This window comes from Tachysurus vachellii, chromosome 10 (genome assembly GCF_030014155.1).
Source record: "Tachysurus vachellii isolate PV-2020 chromosome 10, HZAU_Pvac_v1, whole genome shotgun sequence".
NCBI classification, from domain to species: Eukaryota; Metazoa; Chordata; class Actinopteri; order Siluriformes; family Bagridae; genus Tachysurus; species Tachysurus vachellii.
In genome coordinates, this window is record NC_083469.1 from 9,484,958 (window position 1) to 9,504,463 (window position 19,506).

The window sequence follows — 19,506 nt, forward strand, 5'->3', positions numbered from 1 at the left end:
AAAGAAAAAAAAGGCAAATGTTAACTGAGGAAAGGTAGCACGTGTAGGTGCATTATGCATTCGGGTAAGGGGCATTACCTTACATGCCTTTGGCACGCGCTCCTGTCTGTCAAGCCAGACTTGGTGCAATTGGATGCTTCTGTAGAGGTCAGTAATGGATGCCCTTCCCATAGGTGGATCTCGAACACGAGATGATGAAAGAGAACTTCCTTTATGAAAACATTCAGCTTCTTCTTCTTTCGGCTTTTCCCTTCAGGGGTGGCCACAGCGAATCATCTCTCTCCACCTATCCCTACATTTATTATGTGTGATGTTTTGAAAATATAGTCATTATCTGGTCATTTTATGGTCATTATCATAATTAGATGTGTTATGAACTATTTACTGAACTATATATTAACTTAGTATTTGACAATAAAAAAAGTGTTTTTTAAATTATTAATAATTATTTCTACTTATTATATGTTTTATCATTGATTATATTACACAAATAAATCTTTCAGACTCATGTAGATATTTTGTTTTCCTTTTATAATTATTATAGTGGATTTGAAGGGCAAAGTTAAGGATTAATTACAGTTACAGTTTAGTATTCAACATGTGACAGGAAGAAGAATGAAAAGGTTTTGATGTCACTTCCTCCAGCTGATCCTCAATAGGATGTGTTTGCAGCCATCGGTGGTCCTCAGCTCTTAGTGCCTCTCTTGTCATTACTAACCAGCATGATCATTGTTATAATCAGTCTGCATTTCCTGCTCTACTGGACTTCAGGTACTATTAATATACTGTATGCATATAACTGAATTTGACTTGTGAATACAAATGAATTCATCTTTGTAAATCATTTATTGTGCTTTAGTTTTAGCAGAAGATAATGGAGTCACTCAAATCCCCAGTGTCGCCTGGCATCTGAAAGGAGAATCTGCTGAAATGAAGTGCAGTCATAATAAAGGTATTAACTTTAATCAGATGTACTGGTTCAGACAGCGCCAAGGACAGAGTATGGAGCTCATCGTGTACAAAACACCCAGTAGTGAACCAGATTTTGGCTCTGTGGATAAAAATAAATTTTCTACTGTTAAAGAAATTCCTGCAAATGGATCTTTAACTGTGAAGGATCTGGATACAGAGGACAACGCTGTATATTTCTGTGCAGTAGGAAAACACAGTGTTACAGAGTTACTGCACTGCTGAACAAAAACACCTGCACTGATGTTACTGCAGTCACTAATAAAACAGACAGAGGGAGTCCTCGTCTATTAAATGATCAGATTAATACCTTTTTCAAAACTGAGCAGTGAAACTCAACATATGTCTCACTCTTCCAGACTATTACACAATAAGGTCATATAGGTTGTCCTTTTTAGATGGAGTAATAACATATTTACATTGAAATTAATGTTGTTATAATTAATTTAATATTTTTTAATTATGTAATTTAATAATCACATCCTATTTGTCTTTTATTTTACTTACATTTAACAAAGTGAAACATCCTCAAAACAAGTTTGTTCCTGTTATCACTTATGTTATAGAAGCTATAAACTGTCATTACCTTACAATATTCTTTACATTTTCCATAATTTCTGTTTCTCAACAGAGATGCAGTTCTTATTTTCCTCATATGGGGGCGTTGTGCTGTTAAAACATGAGGGAAACCTGATCACATGTTTTACTACAACAGACACTTAAGTGCAAATCAGCACAATAGACATTCAGACGTTCAACATGATCCGAGCTGCCAGTATTATATGGGTTTTAATGATATGTCCTGGAGGTAAACTTTTATTCATATTAATGCTGTTTAAGCACTTTTATATTAATGCTATTGAATATCATTTCAATCAATATTCTCTCTCATTGCAGGTTTTTCTCAGAGTAATCGTGTTAAACAGAATCCTCCTGATCTCTTTAGGAACCATCAACAATCTGTTAAAATCCAGTGTGAGCAGAGTGTACAAAATTATGATCAGATCAACTGGTACAGACAAGACCAGGGACTGACCTTTATTGGATATCAGCGGGGAAAATCATCAACACAAATCGAAAATGATTTTAAGGCTAAAGTGGAGATTGTTGGGGATGGAAACAAAAATGTCTCTTTGACCATCAAAAATCTTTTATCCAATGACACTGCAGTGTACTTCTGTGCTGCTTATTACACAGTGCTGCATATCTGCTTTATTCAGTACAAAAACTTCTGTGTAAATATTCTCAGTATCTCATTAACACCTGCTCCTGTGGCCTGGAATTGACACATCGCCAGTGTTTTTAACAGAAAAGCCACACATACATGATTATACTATAAATATCTAATCTAATCTAAGAATTATTTTTTCCTACAGAAAGGCATGTTGTAGCTAACAATGTTTATCAGACTCCTAGCTGTTTTAATCAAGAATATACAGAACTCTACAAACCTTTCCTGTTTTCATTCCATACCTGACCATCAGGTGATGCTGTGGTACAAACAATCAAAAAACACACAATTACAGCTTTCTGGATATCTAAATACACATTTTCCATTTCCTGAAGATCTTTGAGACTTTGAGCACTGCTTAGGCAAGCTACATATGTACCTTGCAAATAAAATCATAAATTATTATTTATATATTTTATTATCTGTATTAAAAAAGGCCTTATGATAAAATACATTTAGTAGATATTTAATTATGTAGATGTATGTACACAATTTCTCTAAAATCTAATCTATTCATGTAGTACCTTTTTGTTTTGTTCACATTATATTATTACCATCATAATATTAACATCTCATTAAAACATTGATGACAATGTTTTGTACAGGTTTTACTTTTTTGTTTATGCTACTGTAAACCTGTTACATACATTATAGCTTAGCATGTAAAGATGTGTTAATTATGGTTTAAGTCTGATAAAGAGTGCTAAATGAAAATTCAGCCCATGGCAGAAGAATGTTTTTGATGTCATTTCCTCCAGCTGGTTCTACACAGGATGTATTTAAAGCAGCCTGTGGTCTTCATTTCTTGATACTTCTCTTGCCACATTGAACCAGTATGATCAGTATTATAACCAGTCTGATTTTCCTGTTTTACTGGAATGCAGGTACAATATAATCCACAAACTAAGAGTAAATACAAATAAATTCATCTTTGTAAATCATTTGTTTTGCTTTAGTTTTAGCAGAAGAGAATGGAGTCTCTCAAATCCCCTGAGATAGACCAGATTTTGGCTCTGTGGATAAAAATAAATATTCTACTGTTAAAGAAATTCCTGCAAATGGATCTTTAACTGTGAAGGATCTGGATACAGAGGACAGCGCTGTATATTTCTGTGCAGTAGGAAAACACAGTGTTACAGAGTTACTGCACTGCTGAACAAAAACACCTGCACTGATGTTACTGCAGTCACTAATAAAACAGACAGAGGGAGTCCTCGTCTATTAAAGATTTAGAATGGACAGGAAGGACTATACAATTGTAGTTCTTGCTGTGTGATTGTTGGTGATTGGATAAATAGTTACAACATTTTCTTTTACAACAAGTGGAATCAGTTTAAAAATCACTTATCTGCAAAGAAATTTGGTGCCAAATAAGTTATGAATATTTTGCATAAATTAAGCTAAGATGTACATCATAGTACATTTGTGAGAAATATGTAAACTATTATATAGGAATAAGAATTTTTTTAATGACGTAGTTTGTCTATCTTCCATATGGGGGCGTTTCATGAAGCCACATCACTGTACTTTTACATCGACATTCTAGCAGCAGTTATAGAAACAGAAAAAAGGCAAGATGATCACTGCTCTTCTGACTATAACTGCATCATTCATCTGCCATATGGGTAATCATACACTTTCCCTATTTTACTTTCACACTGTGCCAACCGTTCTACATGTTGAGAAGATTTTATATTGTGTGAATCTATATGTAAAATTGCTGAATGACGCCAATCTTTTATTTTCATACAGGAAGGTCTTCTGAAGTTAACAATGTTCACCAGATGCCTCCTGATTTAATCAAGAATATACAGGAATCTACAAATCTTACCTGTTCTCATTCTAAACATAACCATCAGGTGATGCTGTGGTACAAACGATCTGAAAACACACAGTTGCAGCTTCTCGGATATCTAAATAGAAATTTTCTGTATCCGGAAGATTCCCTGAAATCCAAAATCGAGTTGGGTGGAGATGGAAGCAATAATGGGACACTTACCATTAAAAATCTGCAGCTAGATGACAGTGCAGTTTATTTCTGTGCAGTGAGATTAGACACAGTGCTACAGAACTCTGTGATCTATAACAAAAACCTTCTACTTCAGAACAGCACAAATCTCCCACCTGCTGTAGGCTTTCAAAGTAAATGTAATAACTGCCACCATTAAACTACACTACACACCTGATCACTGGCTCGGAAATTTCATTATTTACATTTATTATGTGTGATGTTTTGAAAATATAGTCATTATCTGGTCATTTTATAGTCATTATCATAATTAGATGTGCTATGAACTATTTACTGAACTATTTAATAACAGTATTTGACAATTAAAAAGGTGTTTTTAAAATTCTTTATAATTATTTCTACTTATTATATGTTTTATAATTTATTAAATTACACAAATAAATCTTTCAGACTCATGTGGATATTTTGTTTTCCTTTTATAATTATTATAGTGGATTTGAAGGGCAAAGTTATGGATTAGGTTAGCACGTTCGCCTCACACGTCCAGGGTTGGGGATTCGATTCCCGCCTCCGCCTTGTGTGTGTGGAGTTTGCATGTTCTCCCCGTGCCTCGGGGGTTTCCTCTGGGTACTCCGGTTTCCTCCCCCGGTCCAAAGACGTGCACTGGCATCTCTGGAAAAATTGTCTGCAGTGTGTGATTGCATGAGTGAATGAGAGTGTGTGTGCCCTGCGATGGGTTAGCACTCCGTCCAAGGTGTATCCTGCCTTGATGCCCAATGACGCCTGAGATAGGCACAGGCTCCCCGTGACCCGAGGTAGTTCGGATAAGCGGTAGAAAATGAGTGAGAGTGAGTGAGAGTGAACAAGTTAAGGATTAATTACAGTGTAGTTTAGTATTCAACATGTGACAGGAAGGAGAATGAACAGGTTTTGATGTCATTTCCTCCAGCAGATCCTCAATAGGATGTGTTTGCAGCCATCGGTGGTCCTCAGCTCTTAGTGCCTCTCTTGTCATTACTAACCAGCATGATCATTGTTATAATCAGTCTGCATTTCCTGCTCTACTGGACTTCAGGTACTATTAATATATGCATATAACTGAATTTGACTTGTGACTACAAATAAATTCTTTGTAAATTTACAAATAAATTGATTTTTGTAAATCATTTGTCCTGCTTTAGTTTTAGCAGAAGATAATGGAGTCACTCAAATCCCCAGTGTCGCCTGGAATCTAAAAGGAGAATCTGCTGAAATGAAGTGCAGTCATAATAAAGATGCTGGCTATTATCAGATGTACTGGTTCAGACAGCGCCAAGGACAGAGTATGGAGCTCATCGTGTACATAACAACCAGTAATCAACCAGATTTTGGCTCTGTGGATAAAAATAAATTTTCTGCTATTAAAAAAATAGCTGCAAATGGATCTTTAACTGTGAAGGATCTGGATACAGAGGACAGCGCTGTATATTTCTGTGCAGTAAGTGAGCACAGTGTTACAGAGTTACTGCACTGCTGAACAAAAACACCTGCACTGATGTTACTGCAGTCACTAATAAAACAGACAGAGGGAGTCCTCGTCTATTAAATGATCAAAATTATCCCTTTTTCAAGAAACGTATATCAATTTGATGAAACATTGCATAAACATTGCAGCTGGCTTCAGCTATGATTTATGACTTACCATATTCTTGCATTTATTTGATCACTCATATGACTATTTAATTATGTACATTAGTTTAACAGAATACAGATTGTCCTGAAGTGATTTATTCCCTTATACAACAGTAACAATTGCAATTCCTTCTTAATAAAATAACACCATATTTTTCCATTTGTTTATACTTTTGTTTAATGTAATCAAAGAAAGTTAGTTCCCTTAATTACTGACTGTATAGCAGCTATTCAGAGATGGAGGTAGCAGAGATGAGGATGTTGAGTTTCTCTTTAGGAGTGATGAGGATGGACAGGATTAGGAAGGGGCACATCAGAGGGACAGCTCAGGTTGGCTGTTTTGGTGACAAGGTCAGAGAGATTAGATTGAGATGGTTTGGACATGTACAGAGAGATGTTTATATTGGTAGAAGGATGTTGGGGATGGAGCTGCCAGGTAAGAGGTCAAGAGGAAGGCCAAAGAGGAGATATACTGTATGGATGTGTTAAATGAGGACATGAAGGTAATTGGTTGAAAAAAAAACAAACAAACATGCAGCTTTTCATGTTACAGAGAAAGGAATCTGGAAGACTTCTTTCTGATGAAAAATATTTCGAATTAAACATCTCCACATATAGGAAACATCACAGTATATACTACTGCATGTTTTGAACCTGTTTAGATTGAACATCTGACAAGAAATTCCTCATGTCATTTACTTAATTTACATTTCTAATCCATCATTTCAATTGTACTGTTAAATCAGCCTTTGGCAAAAAAAAGAATATTGCCCCTCCCCAAATAGTGGCTCAATGGTTAAAGCTCTAAAAGCCTCCAGAAAGTCTTGTTAAACAGAGATGCAGTTCTTATTTTTGTCATATGGAGGCACTGTGCTGTTAAAACATGAGGGAAACTTGACCACATGTTTTACTACAAAAGACTCTTAAGTGCAAATCAGCGCAATAGACATTCAGACATTCAACATGATCCGAGCTGCCAGTATTATATGGGTTTTAATGATATGTCCTGGAGGTAAACTTTTATTCATATTAATGCTGTTTAAGCACTTTTATATTAATGCTACTGAATAATATTTCAATCAATATTCTCTCTCATTGCAGGTTTTTCTCAGAGTAATCGTGTTAAACAGAATCCTCCTGATCTCTTTGGCCACCATCAACAATCTGTTAAAATCCAGTGTGAGCACAGTGTACAAAATTATGATCAAATCAACTGGTACAGACAAGACCAGGGACTAACCTTTATTGGACATCAAATAGGAAAATCATCAACAAAAATCGAAAATGATTTTAAGGCTAAAGTGGAGATTGATGCTGTTGGAAGCAAAGACGCCTCTTTGACCATCAAAAGTCTTTTATCCAATGACAGTGCAGTGTACTTCTGTGCTGCTTATTACACAGTGCTGCATATCTGCTTTATTCAGTACAAAAACCTCTGTGTAAATATTCTCAGTATCTCATTAACACCTGCTCCTGTGGCCTGGAAATGACACATCGCCAGTGTTTTTAACAGAAAAGCCACACATACATGATTAGTGGCATTTATACTGTAGGTATGTAACCTTCACCAAACTTTAAGCATGCCTGTAATATTGAAGAATGACTTGTACTGTACCACTTGGTTCTCTGGTGTTTTGAATTCACAATTAGTTGCAGAACCAAACCTACATTAGCATAAGCTACATTGGTTTGTATAAACATCTGCCAAATGAATAAATATAAATGCAGGAAACGTCAATTCCTTGTTCACTGTAATCACTTGTTGATGGTGAAACAGGCTACAAGAATTTCAGATCATTTTCATGTGTAGCTTTTGGCAGACTACTTTACAGATTGAGAAAGATACAGGTATTCTAAGGCTCCAAGGAGGTGCAACAGAAAAGCATTCATCCGATCATTTGTAAATTGTGAGTCTGAAACCCAAAAATGCCACAGCCATCTTTGGACACTAGCCAATAACAGGCAACTGTGAGCTCATATATGTGGAAGGAGCCATATACTGTAGCACATTCATTTAAGTGTGTTATATCATCCCTTGACATTGCATGAGCAGCATTTCGAAAAGATGGCTGGCTCTAAGGAAGTATGTGATATCGATCTTTCTCACTGGTTGATAGAGTAGCTATTGTTTGATAAGCGAGAGCTACCTGATATTTGGAACTTGTCCATGACTAAATTAGGAGACAAAAATCTCTCATATACTACAAAGTCTCTGCAACATCGCGTGACGGCTGGGGACAGTGTCTTTGGACTGGCAGACTGGGGTGGTGGTCCTTCTGTTTAAGAAGGGGGATCGGAGGGTGTGTTCCAACTACAGGGGGATCACACTCCTCAGCCTCCCCGGAAAGGTCTATGCCAGGGTACTAGAGAGGAGAATTCGGCCGATAGTCGAACCTCGGATTAAGGAGGAACAATGCAGTTTTCGTCCCGGTCGTGGAACACTGGACCATCTCTATACCCTCGCCAGGTTGCTGGAGGGTTCATGGGAGTTTGCCCAACCAGTCCACATGTGCTTTGTGGATCTGGAGAAGGCATTTGACTGTGTCCCTCGTGGTGATCTGTGGGGGTTGCTCTGGGAGTACTGTATGGGGTCCGGGGCCCTCTCCGGGTCCCTATATGACCAGAGCAGGAGTTTGGTTCGCATTGCCGGCAATAAGTCAGACTTGTTCCCGGTGCATGTTGGACTCTTTTGTCACCGGTCCTGTTCATTATTTATATGGACAGGATTTCTAGGCGCAGTCGGTGGTCGGAGGAAGTCCGGTTTGGATTTGGATACAGGATTTCGTCTCTCCTTTTGCAGATGATGTTGTCCTGTTGGCTTCTCGGGCATCTGTTCCGGATGCTTCCTGGACGCCTCCCTGGGGAGGTGTTCCGGGCATGTCCAACTGGGAGGAGGCCCCGGGGAAGACCTAGGACACGCTGGAGGGACTATGTCTCTTGGCTGGCCTGGGAACGCCACGGTATTGCCCTGGAAGAGCTGGAGGAAGTGTCAGGGGAGAGGGAAGTCTCGGCATCCCTGCTTAGACTGCTGCCCCCGTGACCTGGCCCCGGATAAGCGGTAGACGATGGATGGATGGATGGACTACAAAGTCACCTTATCCTGTATTTGGTGTTATGTCCTGCATGCCAGCACCACATTGATGATTTTTGCCTTTTTTTGATAGCATATTCGGCCAATTCTGGCACATTTACTGCCATGTTTATTAATGTGCATTGCCCCTGCAAACAAATAAACTAAATGATTTTACCTTCCTCTGGAAATGTTCATGGATGTCCAGTTCTCAGTTTTTGACAACAGTGTCATGTGCAATGTGCTTTTCATGTTTCCTGTTAAAGTTCATCACAACATTGCTTCTCAGTCCAACTAAGGATTTAAATATGTTCTTCTTTAGACAAAGCCATTCTTAAATGCTCTCTGGAAAAAAATAGTAGAAAATAAGCATGAAAATTTTTGAAAGAATTTTTCAAGAGCATTTTGGGATACTCTGTAGTATAAATTCTCATTTTTGTATACATAGGTCAAGGTCTAAGAATGTTCTCGATTGGAGGTGTGGCATTTATTGGATTTCATCATTGAATTCCATATGGTCTATAGATAGTGCTGCATTTTTATTTATGTATTCACGTAGGTCTCTAATATACTGTAAGAGAAATGGGTGTGATCATATTGTTAAACAGTGTAATGATGTCACATCCTGTCTCCTCTTTGATAAAAGGTCTGATCATGTGTCATATTTTACTGTCCTAGATCAAATGTAGATCATTTGTTTATTCCTTTAGTTTGAATAAATCAATATGATTCGATTTCCATTGAATCTCATCTTCTGTACGATCTGCCTCACAGGTAATATTAGAGTTAATATGTACCTATTAAAAAAAGTATTACAATAAATATTGCATTCCTTACTGGAGATACACTACAGTTAATTTAGCTTTAAATAAATAAAGATAACTAAATATATAAGATAAATCAATTATTAACCCTCTATTTTAAATCTAGGTTTTTCCTTTTGCAAGGATGTCCATCAAAGTCCTGCTGATGTGTTGTGTTTGCCTGAGGAAAATGTAACTCTAACCTGTAACCACAGCATCCTGAACTATAGGACAATATTGTGGTATCAGAGAACACATGGAGACACCGGCCTGAAACTCATAGGATATGTTTATTATCGCACTACGAAACAAATCGAGAAAGATTATGAAGGTAATTTTACAGTGGATGGAGATGGAGAGTCATCAGCTTCTCTACAAATTCCCAAAGCAAGACAAGTACTAGACAGCGCTCTGTACATCTGTGCAGCTTCTTACGCACAGTGTCACACACGTCGTCTCCTTAAAACATAAAACTTTAGTCAACCTTAATGAACTGCAAAAACCAGTACAGCTGTTCAACCACACCACAAGTCACAATGAACTTCAAACTGCTGCTATATTTATTATGTGGTCTTTGTAATAATATTCTCAGCAAGCAGTGAAATATTTTCTTTTCATTATTTTTGCAAGAGTTTTCTTACAAACTGACACTGATAAAGAAATGTTAGTATTTTGCACTGATTCTATGTACAAATACAAGGTTTTATGGTTAACTCTGTGTTCCCAGACTGCTTTTATTTTATATATTTAGAATATAACAGAGAAGGCACGGTGGCTTAGTGGTTAGCACGTTCGCCTCATACCTCCAGGGTTGGGGGTTTGATTCCCGCCTCCGTCTTGTGTATGTGGAGTTTGCATGTTCTACCTGTGACTCGGGGGTTTCCTCCGGGTACTCCGGCTTCCTCCCCCGGTCCAAAGACATGCATGGTAGATTGATTGGCATCTCTGGAAAAACTGTCTGTAGTGTGTGATTGCGTGAGTGAATGAGAGTGTGTGTGCCCTGCGATGGGTTGGCACTCCGTCCAGGGTGTGTCCTGCCTTGATGCCTGATGACGCCTGAGATAGGCACAGGCTCCCCGTGACCCGATGTAGTTCGGATAAGCGGTAGAAAATGAGTGAGAGTGAGTGAGAGTGAACAAGTTAAGGATTAATTACAGTGTAGTTTAGTATTCAACATGTGACAGGAAGGAGAATGAACAGGTTTTGATGTCATTTCCTCCAGCTGATCCTCAATAGGATGTGTTTGCAGCCATCTGTGGTCCTCAGCTCTTAGTGCCTCTCTTGTCATTACTAACCAGCATGATCATTGTTATAATCAGTCTGCATTTCCTGCTCTACTGGACTTCAGGTACTATTAATATATGCATATAACTGAATTTGACTTGTGAATACAAATAAATTCTTTGTAAATTTACAAATAAAATTATTTTTGTAAATCATTTGTCCTGCTTTAGTTTTAGCAGAAGATAATGGAGTCACTCAAATCCCCAGTGTCGCCTGGAATCTAAAAGGAGAATCTGCTGAAATGAAGTGCAGTCATAATAAAGATGCTACCTATAATAGGATGTACTGGTTCAGACAGCGCCAAGGACAGAGTATGGAGCTCATCGTGTACATAACAACCAGTAATCAACCAGATTTTGGCTCTGTGGATAAAAATAAATTTTCTACTGTTAAAGAAATTCCTGCAAATGGATCTTTAACTGTGAAGGATCTGGATACAGAGGACAGCGCTGTATATTTCTGTGCAGTAAGTGAGCACAGTGTTACAGAGTTACTGCACTGCTGAACAAAAACACCTGCACTGATGATACTGCAGTCACTAATAAAACAGACAGAGGGAGTCCTCGTCTATTAAATGATCAAAATTTTCCCTTTTTCAAGAAACGTATATCAATTTTACTGTAATATAGCTGCAAGAATGGTGATAAAGCTTTAGCATCATCAAGAAAAAATGAAACATTGCATAAACATTGCAGCTGGCTTCAGCTATGATTTATGACTTACAATATTCTTGCATTTATTTGATCACTCATATGACTATTTAATTATGTACAATAGCTCCCCGTGACCCGAGGTAGTTCAAAAATGAATGAATATAACAGACTAAAACTAGATGTAATGGGGTAAAAGGTGTATGACTACAAATCCCAGGAGTCAAGAGAGTATAAAAGGAAGTCAAACTTGTTGACTTCCTCTTTGTGTACCATATGCTAAGAAAAGCTGTTTGGTGTTTTTCAAGGCTGTGTTATAGCAGATGAAAAGACCAATTGATTAATGAAGAGCATAGCAGCCTAGAACTGAATTGTAAAGGTACAGTATACTGTATATATATTATATATGTATATACAATATATATGTATATATTGTAATTTGGGTTTTTAAGGTTATTAAATATCGTATGGCAATCAATTTGTATTTTCTTTGTCTTTTTACAGATGATGTGTGATTGCTGTTTACTTTTATTGAAAGCACTGATGGCTTAATGGTTATTTGTTTTCTTGTATGTTTCATTTACAGTATTTGCAGAGCAGCAACTACTATTAGATAGGATTGGGAACCCTGTTGTTTGTAATGGTTACAAGAGAGTTCTTTTTCTTTCTTTGTTTTTGTTTGTTTGTCTGATCTTTTTGCCATTTTGGATTCTTCGTGATGCTACTTGTAAATGGTGTCAAATAAACCTTGTCATATTTGCAAAGAAACACACTGTAGTGGTTACCCTTAATTTTAAGGTTCTCCTCATCCCTTTGTGGGATGATGGGGTTACATTAGAGAAAAATCAAATATTAGCGAGACTAAATTATTAGAGATTAAAGACTAAATACTGATTTTGTGTTTATATTCTTACATCCAGAACATGGATGGCTAGCACAAGCATTAATGTGCGGCTTGCTAGCACTAGCATTAATGTGGCCTGGTCTAGGCATGTCTTTTGGTTACATGTACTTGAAGAATTAAGTTGAGCTGGTTATAATTATTGTAATTTTAAGTATTGTAATTTTAAGCGTCAAAATAACTCACTTCTGAAAGCATGGGTGACAAATACAGTACACTGAATTTGCTAAGATTTGAGGATGTGCTAGGTTTGTCTGAGGAGTGTGTTACATTTCCCTGTAGGTGGTGCTGTAGTTCTAGTCATTTGTCTTTACCTGAAGCACATAAACTGTGGAAGAAGCCTACATGTGAACTGGTTTAGAATAAAGAGACTTATTTTTTGCAGTCACGTGCTCTTACATCATAAGCTTCTGGTCATAATCACAAAACTTAACCACTGAACTGTGTGCAGTAAATATGAGGATATATTTCTTTTGAGCTCACAATGAACTGCATGTATTCAGATCTTCAGTGACAACCAATGGAAAGTAATGTGAACCATCCAAACCCACACAGCGGAACAAAGTATTTATAGATCATTTAGTGCTTTCCTATTTGTTTCACAGCAGACACTACTTTCATGTAATAGGTGTGATCACAGGGTTCACCAGTGGGTTTTACAGGGTTAATGATGTCACATCTTGTTTGACACAATACGATCTGATCATGTGTCGCATTTTACTGATTCGGATAAAATGTAGATAGTTGTTTTTTACACCAGATTAAACAAATCAGTATTATATTTCTACAATTATATTACAATTGATTTAATTTCCATACCGGATTAAAAATAGATTAAAACACAACTTTAAGAAAAATCCATGCTGAACAAAGATGCCCATCAAGGCTTGGAAATTTTAATTAGATTATAGTGTATTTGTCATTTTTGCAAATTCACATGGACTCCTATATTCTGTCATGCTATTTCATCTCTCTAGTGATTCTTCAGCAATATGTTTACTGTTTGAACTTAAACGAGGGTGTGACCATATTTTTTCATTGTAATGGTGTCGCATCCTGTCTTGCAAAAATGTTGATCAAACTCCTGCTGATGTGTTGTGTTTGCCAGAAGCGACTAACTCTTACCTGCAACCACAGAATGCTGAGCTACGCTACAATATTGTGGCATGAGAGAACATGGAGACACCAGTATGAAACATGGGGTATTTAAGATACACCAGTGCTCTAGAAATAAAGAAAGATTATGAAGGTAATTTTACAATGAGTGGAGATGAGATCATCAGTGACTCTACAAATTCCTAAAGCAAGACAAGGGCTACGCAGTGTTCTGTACTACTTTGCAGTTTATTACACAGCATCCATCACACACACACCCTCTCCTTCAAGCAAATTCCTGCTGGAATCAACCCTACAGTCTCATACACCTGTTTAGACAACGAAGATATACCGAAGAGCAATCTACTAAAATTATTTCAATATTAAACCACTGTCAATATAATAACTTCTGATGTAATTTCTTCTTTATTCATAAGCACAGTGCAGAAGCATGATGTCTTCATTCTATTATTTTTTTTTATTCTTTATCAACGTTTTAAAATTACTTTAGATTCTATGTAAACTTTAAAAACCTATGAGTTTCAGTGTGTTCTTTATATGCCATTTGAAATGATATAGTAGTGGGTGTGATAACTGTGTTCATCTATATGATGACATCACATCCTTTATCACCACTACAAATGTTATACCAGATCTTGGGACAAACTGTAAGAACCTGCTGATCATAGTTGGTCATCTTAAAGTCAATTAATATGATTAGATTTTACTATAAATTCATCCTCAGTGTGTGCTTCCTCTCAGGTATTTTGTTGTTAATGTAGGAAATTCATATATCAACAGTGTACTACATTCATAGTTCTTTATTAATGTGACTTAAAGCTGTTTCTAACATTTTTTTCAGGTTCTTTGATTTGCAAAGAGGTTCATCAAGGTCCTGCTGATGTGTTGTGTTTGCCTGAACAAATTGTAACTCTAACCTGTAACCATAGCATCCCAAATTATTATACAATACTGTGGTATCAGAGAACACATGGAGACACCAACCTGGAACTCATTGCATATATTACTAATACAAATCCAAAATATGAAGCAAATTATGAAGGTAATTTTACAGTGAGTGGAAATGGAAAATCATCAGCTTCTCTACAAATTTCCAAAGCAAGACACAAATACAGCGCTCTGTATTTCTGTGCAGCTTATTACACACAGTGTCTTACTCAACCGCTCCTTAAAACAAAAACCTGTCTTTAAACAACTCTACAGACTCATACACCTTTTTAACCACATCATAAATTATGTATTATACCAAACCCCAAACTGCTGACATTAATCCAAAATGTGTCATGACTGTTGTCTTCATTATGATATTCTCAGCAGCTGTAAGCTGTTGTGGGATAAACACTGCAGAAAATATGATGTCATTTCCTTTGTTATACAGAGAAGGAGCTCAGTTCAGTTGAGTTTATTCTCCTCCTACTGTCACATGAGTTCAGTTCAGGTCACTGTATCCCTCTTTATCAGCAGGAGTTCAACATGATCACAGCTCTAGTTATTCTGGCACTTTGTCTCTTTTCTGGTGAAGCTTCACAGCCACATGCATACTTTTCTAGCTTAAACTGGTTTAGCAATTAACATAATTTAATGTCTCATTCACAGGTCAAGTGGATGGAAGTGGTGTTTTGCAGAATCCTGATATAATCTGGGGTTCTCCAGGAAGTTCTGCAGAAATTAACTGCACTCACAATAAAGATATAAACCACAGACAGATGTACTGGTTTAAGCAGCTTCCAGGGGAGGGAATTACACTCCTTGTTTTCACATCGGTTGGTGTCAAAACAGATTATGGAAAATTTACTGAAGACAAATATGTTGCAGTTAAGACTGTAGTTGAAAGCGGCTCTTTAACAGTGAAGAACTTGGAGCCAGGAGACGATGCTCTGTATTTCTGTGCCGTGAGTAAACACTGTGGTGCAAACTCACTACAGCACTGAACAAATACTGAAAGAACCAATAAGAATGTGTAAATATTAATCAGGTCTCTTGGTGGTGCTGTGGTTTTATTTAGTCAGTCAAAAGAGATCACAAAGGCTGTTAAAGAAAAGAAAAAATCATTGTGGCACATTGCATGAAGGATGTTCCACAGCTCTTCTGTGAAGAAGTTCTGTGGAGAGGTACAGTAAGAGCAACACATTAACACCTCATCCTAACTGTGAAGCATGGTGCAGGGAGTATCATGGATTGGAGCTACTTTGTTTCTTGGGGCCTGGATCCCTTGCAATCATTAAAGGACTAATGAATTCAAAACTGGCATTTCAAGGCATTTTACAGGATATTGTCAAGGCAACAGTCCATGGCCTCAAGCTTTAGATGGATTGAATGATGCAACAAGAAAATGAGACAGGTAAATCAACTAAAGAATGACTGAAATCTGTTTTGTATTGGCAAGTCACAGTCCTCACCTTAACCCATTGAGATTTTTTGACCTGATCCGAAGAGGGCTGTTCAGTCTTGACAACCCCAAAATATTGATGAACTAAAGCAGGTTTCTTGGGAGGAATAGCGTACAACTCTTCCTCATGATTGTGTCAGTCTGTCAGCAGCTTCATGTACAGGAAACATACAAGTTACAAAATTCAAGGGTTCCCTTATGTTGATTATGATTACTCAGTGTGCTTACTGTAGTACAGATTTGAAATATGTAACAACTTGTGTGTTATTAGTTTATTCAGACAACTTTGTGTTTGTCTATAATTATGACACCACTTTTTAAAAACAACCAAAACCAAAGCTCAACGTTTTCTTGCAACTGTACAGTTTCTGGACACATTCACTTTTACTTGTTCTACAATGACCCTTCTCTATTTCCTGCCTCTGATTCATCACAAGTTTGACAGAAAAATTTTATTTAACTGTTGGCACATTTTGATCCTGAGATTAGTTTACTTCCTGTGCCTCTACAGGTCACCTCCAGGTTCTCCAGGTTTCTTGTCACATCACACAAACAGGATGGTAGGTGGACTGGCCAGGCTAAATTGTCCCTAGATGTAAATAAGTGTACGAATGTTTATGTATGAACTGACATCCTATTCTGTGTATTCCAGCATCACACTCACAAATTTATGAATTAATTCATTTAACTTCATTTTAATATAAACATATCCTATAAGGCTTCACTGTATATTTACTGCAATTTGAGTATGCTGATAAATTATACTAATGAAATACAAACAACTAATAAAATCCAAACTTCAACACAATGTTATAAAAGGATAAATAAAAAAATACTTTTTAAGAAATTATAAAAAATTATATTTACAATTTACATTCTACAAACGCTCTTTGTCTTATGATAATTCTTAGTAAACAGACTCAGGACTATATGCTTGCTTGATTGCATTCTCTTCTGATTTCCAACTAACTTATTTTATTCATGGTTGTGATCGAAGTGTTAAACAGTGTAATGATGTCACATCCTGTCTCCTCACTGACACTATGAGGTCTGTTCATTGGTTACTTCCATCAGAATTAAATATAAGTGGCTTTCCATTTAAACTCATCATTAGTATGAGCTGCCTCTCAGGTAATATTGTATTAGAGTTGATGTAAGTCCAGCAGATTGTGTTACACTGAATATTTGGTATAATGAACTCTACATACATCTCTAAAGATTTTAAATTTATTTAATTTCCACATGGTGTTAAATAAAACAAAAATATGCACATTAAAGAAATCTGGATTTAAAATTTTTCTTTTCATCTAGTGAAGATGTTCATCAGTGCTGAGTTCTGAAGAGAACGTAACTCTTACCTGCAACCACGGGCTCCCAAACTACAACACAATACAGTGGTATCAGAAAACACATGGAGACGCCAGTCTGAAACTCATCGGACATGTTTATTAAAGCAATACAAAAAAAATTGAGAAAGATCACATTTCCTTTGTTATACAGAGAGGGAGCTCAGTTTAATTGAATTTGTCCTCCTCCTACTGTCACATGAGTTCAGTTCAGGTCACTGCATCTCTCTATCAGCAGGAGCTCTAGTTATTCTGGGACTTTATCCCTTTTCTGGTGAAGCTTCGCATCTACAAATACATTGTTTTAGCTTTAAATTCTTTCAGCACTCTTATACACAGGTCAAGTGGATGGAAGTGGTGTTTTCAGATGCCTGATTTAATCTGTGGTTCTCCAGGAAGCTCAGAATAAGGATATTACTTACACACGGATGTACTGGTTTAAGCAGCATCCATTAAGAAGAGGGAATTACACTCCTCAGTTGGTGTTGAACCAGATTGTGAAAAATGTAGTAGAGAAAAGTATGAGGCAGTTAAGACTGTAGTTGAAAGCGGCTCTTCAACAGTGAAGAACTTACAGTAGATACAGGAAACGATGCTCTGTATTTCAGTGCCTTGAGTATGTAGATATTCAGCTGGTCTGAAGATGGTGCTGTAGTTTTATTTATTATCTCATTTAAAATAGGTTTTATATGAAGCACCTTATACAAAGCACGTTTGCAGTAGAATAGATCGCAGGCATTTAATGCAATGTTGTGAACTCACAGACCTTATACACTGAGCCCCACTGTCTCATATAAAGTGGATGGGGACTATGAGTTGGAATATCTTTTGCTTTACAAACAAACAGTCATATAAAATAAAGGCAGTAGATCGTTTTTGTATTTACTGTAGCTTCTAAACTTTGGAACAGATTTCCTGACAGTGGTCAGGTCTCAGATACACTATCCCAGTTTAAATGCGCTCCCGTACATCTGATCAAATACACATTATCATCTAGTGCTGGTTAATGTTATGAACAGCTGCTACGCTAATTCCTCTCCACTTATTTTTTCTACCCATCCCAAGGCATCCAGATTGTTCCAGCTCCAGTTGTGTTCCACTTCTTGAAGATTTTGGACCTTCTGTAAGAAGAGGCTGACCCTGTGAGGATCCTGAGGCATCTAGAGATGTACGGATTCTGCTTCATGAAGATTTCAGATCATTCAAAGAGAAGATGCCAACAGCATGTGGTCTTTGAGGACAGCAACCTCCTAATCAATACACAATCGTCAGATTGTGTATGACTGTAGAAAGGACATTATTCATTATAACACTCTTTGTCGTTTATAACAGTTCGTAATCACACCCTACAGTGTCACCCAAATGAGGATGGGAGTTTTTCTGTTCCACTGTAGCCTCAGTCACCTCAGGCTTGCTCATTAAGGATAAATACAAACACATTTAAATATATGTTTAATATTAATCTTGAACTTTTTCTATTTCTTATGTTCTATTTCTTATTTCTTTTTATATTTCTTATGTTCTGTAAAGCTGCTTTGAGACAATTGTTAAAAGTGCTATACAAATAAAATTGAATTGTATAAACATTGCATTGTTTTAAATGCAGTCTACATGCCATCCTTTTCTAATGATTTGCTTTGTATTTATTTCATTTCCATCCAGAATAATATATAATAAATATACCTATATATAAGACATTTATATTTAACAGGTTTCTAACACTTTTTAATCTTCATCAAAGTCCTGCTGATGTGTTGTGTTTGCCTGAAGAGAATGTAACTCTTACCTGCAACCACGGGGTCCCGAACTACAACATAATACATAATACAGTATTATACTCACTGTATTTTTTTGTTAGCACTATAAAATATGAGGAAAATTTTGAAGTTTTACAATGAGTGGATATGAGGCGATCAACAGTTTCTCTACAAATTCCCAAAGCAAGACAAGGGCTGCACAGTGCTCTGTATTTCTGTGCAGCTTATTACACAGTGTTACACACGTCTTAAAACAAAAACCTGTCTTTAAAGTCTACTGCCTCATACATCTGTTTTAACCACATCATAAGTCACAAAATTCTGACTGGAAATGAATTACACTTCCTGTT

General features: G+C 36.8%; 3 gene segments (V, D, J or C); all 3 read left to right on the forward strand.

The window, feature by feature from the left end:
• The first annotated feature begins 631 nt into the window (after positions 1-631).
• LOC132852514 (T cell receptor beta variable 12-5-like) lies at positions 632-1,194 on the forward strand. The segment is given in 2 exon segments: positions 632-771; positions 860-1,194. Coding segments are annotated over 2 exon segments (384 nt in total).
• A 3,926-nt stretch (positions 1,195-5,120) lies between these two features.
• On the forward strand, positions 5,121-5,711 carry LOC132852192 (T cell receptor beta variable 14-like). The segment is given in 2 exon segments: positions 5,121-5,244; positions 5,351-5,711. Coding segments are annotated over 2 exon segments (384 nt in total).
• Positions 5,712-6,715: 1,004 nt separating this feature from the next.
• Positions 6,716-7,330, forward strand: LOC132852515 (T cell receptor alpha variable 10-like). The segment is given in 2 exon segments: positions 6,716-6,852; positions 6,942-7,330. Coding segments are annotated over 2 exon segments (438 nt in total).
• Positions 7,331-19,506: the final 12,176 nt, after the last annotated feature.